General features: G+C 39.4%; 1 protein-coding gene across 1 annotated transcript; it reads right to left on the reverse strand.

Annotated features, from left to right (window-relative positions):
* Positions 1-378: 378 nt before the first annotated feature.
* Positions 379-1,362, reverse strand: LOC133132507 (odorant receptor 131-2-like). The gene has a single exon (XM_061247965.1). It carries the CDS (start codon positions 1,360-1,362, stop codon positions 379-381), a length of 984 nt encoding a protein of 327 aa, XP_061103949.1.
* Positions 1,363-1,648: the final 286 nt, after the last annotated feature.

A 1,648-nucleotide genomic window follows, 5' to 3' on the forward strand; every position in this document is an offset into this window, starting at 1 on the left:
AGATTATATCATATAGTCCCATTTTAGGGGACCAAAAGTAATTGGACAGTTGTCTTCTCAGCTGTTTTTGGTTAGACAGGTGTATTCAATCGCTTCATGTGCTAGCCAACATAGCTACCCAACATAATTATCATGAATAACAAGTGCAACCTATAACTATAACCTGCAATAGCTAGCATTATTGGAAACCCTATTATTGTATTGTTACCACCAAAACTACACCCAGTGCACAAATGTGGACTGTGTCCATTCCCCAGTGATTCTGGGAAAAAGAGCCCTTGGTCCAAGAAGGTCTGAAGAAGGTCAGATATTATGCCAAGTCATAATTTAAGCCTTTATTTTCTCATTCTGTCATAACGCTCTTTAAATAAAGTTTTTTCATTGCAATACATCTTTGTTGGTTATGAGAACAGGGTTGACTGTGCTTAGTTTGCACTTGAAGTATCCGAGGAACAGCGGCCGGAAGGCACTGTCTCTCAGGCCATAAATGAGGGGACTCAAACATCGGGGAAGAATGATGAGGGAAACAAAGTTGAGGAATTGCAGGTGCAATAACAATGCATGGTCAGCCATAAGCAGCCTTATCATTCTGTCTAAGGTACCATACACAAAAGACAAGAGACACAGTCCCAGCTGAATCAGATGGAGCAGCACAGTTCTGTGAGCCTTTGTGGCTGACTTCTTGTCTGTGGAAACAGATTTTGCTGCTACCATAATACAAATGTAGGTATAGATGAGAATTAGTGATATAGTTGCAAAGTAAAGACCATTAAATATTTGGGACAATTTTACCTGCCACTTAGCAATGTACAGTATCCTTCGTCTGCAAATTGTATGTGTCATCAGAGAATTTGAATCCACCACAGTTTTGTACAATATGTCAATAATGAAGTTGATCGAACTAAGCAACCAGACTACAGCGATGGATAAATATGCCCTTTTTTTGGTGACAAACTCTGTGTGCTGTAAAGGAAAGCAAATGGCCACATAACGTTCCATTGACATAACTGCCAGGTTCAGGGGGGAGATTGAAAATGTGACAGAAGGTATCATTATGAGTAGGTTGCAGAGTGCACTGATCAGGTGTAGATTTCCCACAGAAAACAAATACAGCACTGCCAAGCCCAGCAGATGGAAAGAATCACCGATGAGAATGTTAGAAAAGAGTATGTAGCGCGAGGATTCGCTGAAGGTCTGCTTGCTCCTCGCAGTGAAGAACATGACACTGTTCACATAGATGAAGAAAAGGGAAGAACACATCACCAAAATAATTCTTGCTAGAGATACAGCATCATGTTTGAAATGGACAGCTTGCCCCTGTACACTTATAAAATCTTCATAGGATACATTGGTCTTCTCCATGGTTCACTTCACACTGAAATTAAATGAAAATCTGCCTGAATGTTCACATCAATAAATCAATCAATCAAGTTTTATTTTACCAAGAATTTAACAAAATTACTTAGTTTTACTTATAATTTTATTATTACTTATGAAATTACTTAACACTATTGGTTATTGGACTCTCATCAGCCAGTTTTAAGAAAGAACACAAACGGATTGAAGCTACAGGGGCACTGTAGCCTTCTGCTGGCAAAGTTCACAAATCATACTGGACTTCCAACAGACACAGCTGCCCATGGCCTCT

Source organism: Conger conger, chromosome 7 (genome assembly GCF_963514075.1).
Source record: "Conger conger chromosome 7, fConCon1.1, whole genome shotgun sequence".
Taxonomy (NCBI): Eukaryota; Metazoa; Chordata; class Actinopteri; order Anguilliformes; family Congridae; genus Conger; species Conger conger.

Bases quoted from the DNA above. Each gene is read 5' to 3' on its own strand.
- LOC133132507 (XM_061247965.1), bottom strand. From the start codon at position 1,362: ATGGAGAAGACCAATGTATCCTATGAAGATTTTATAAGTGTACAGGGG.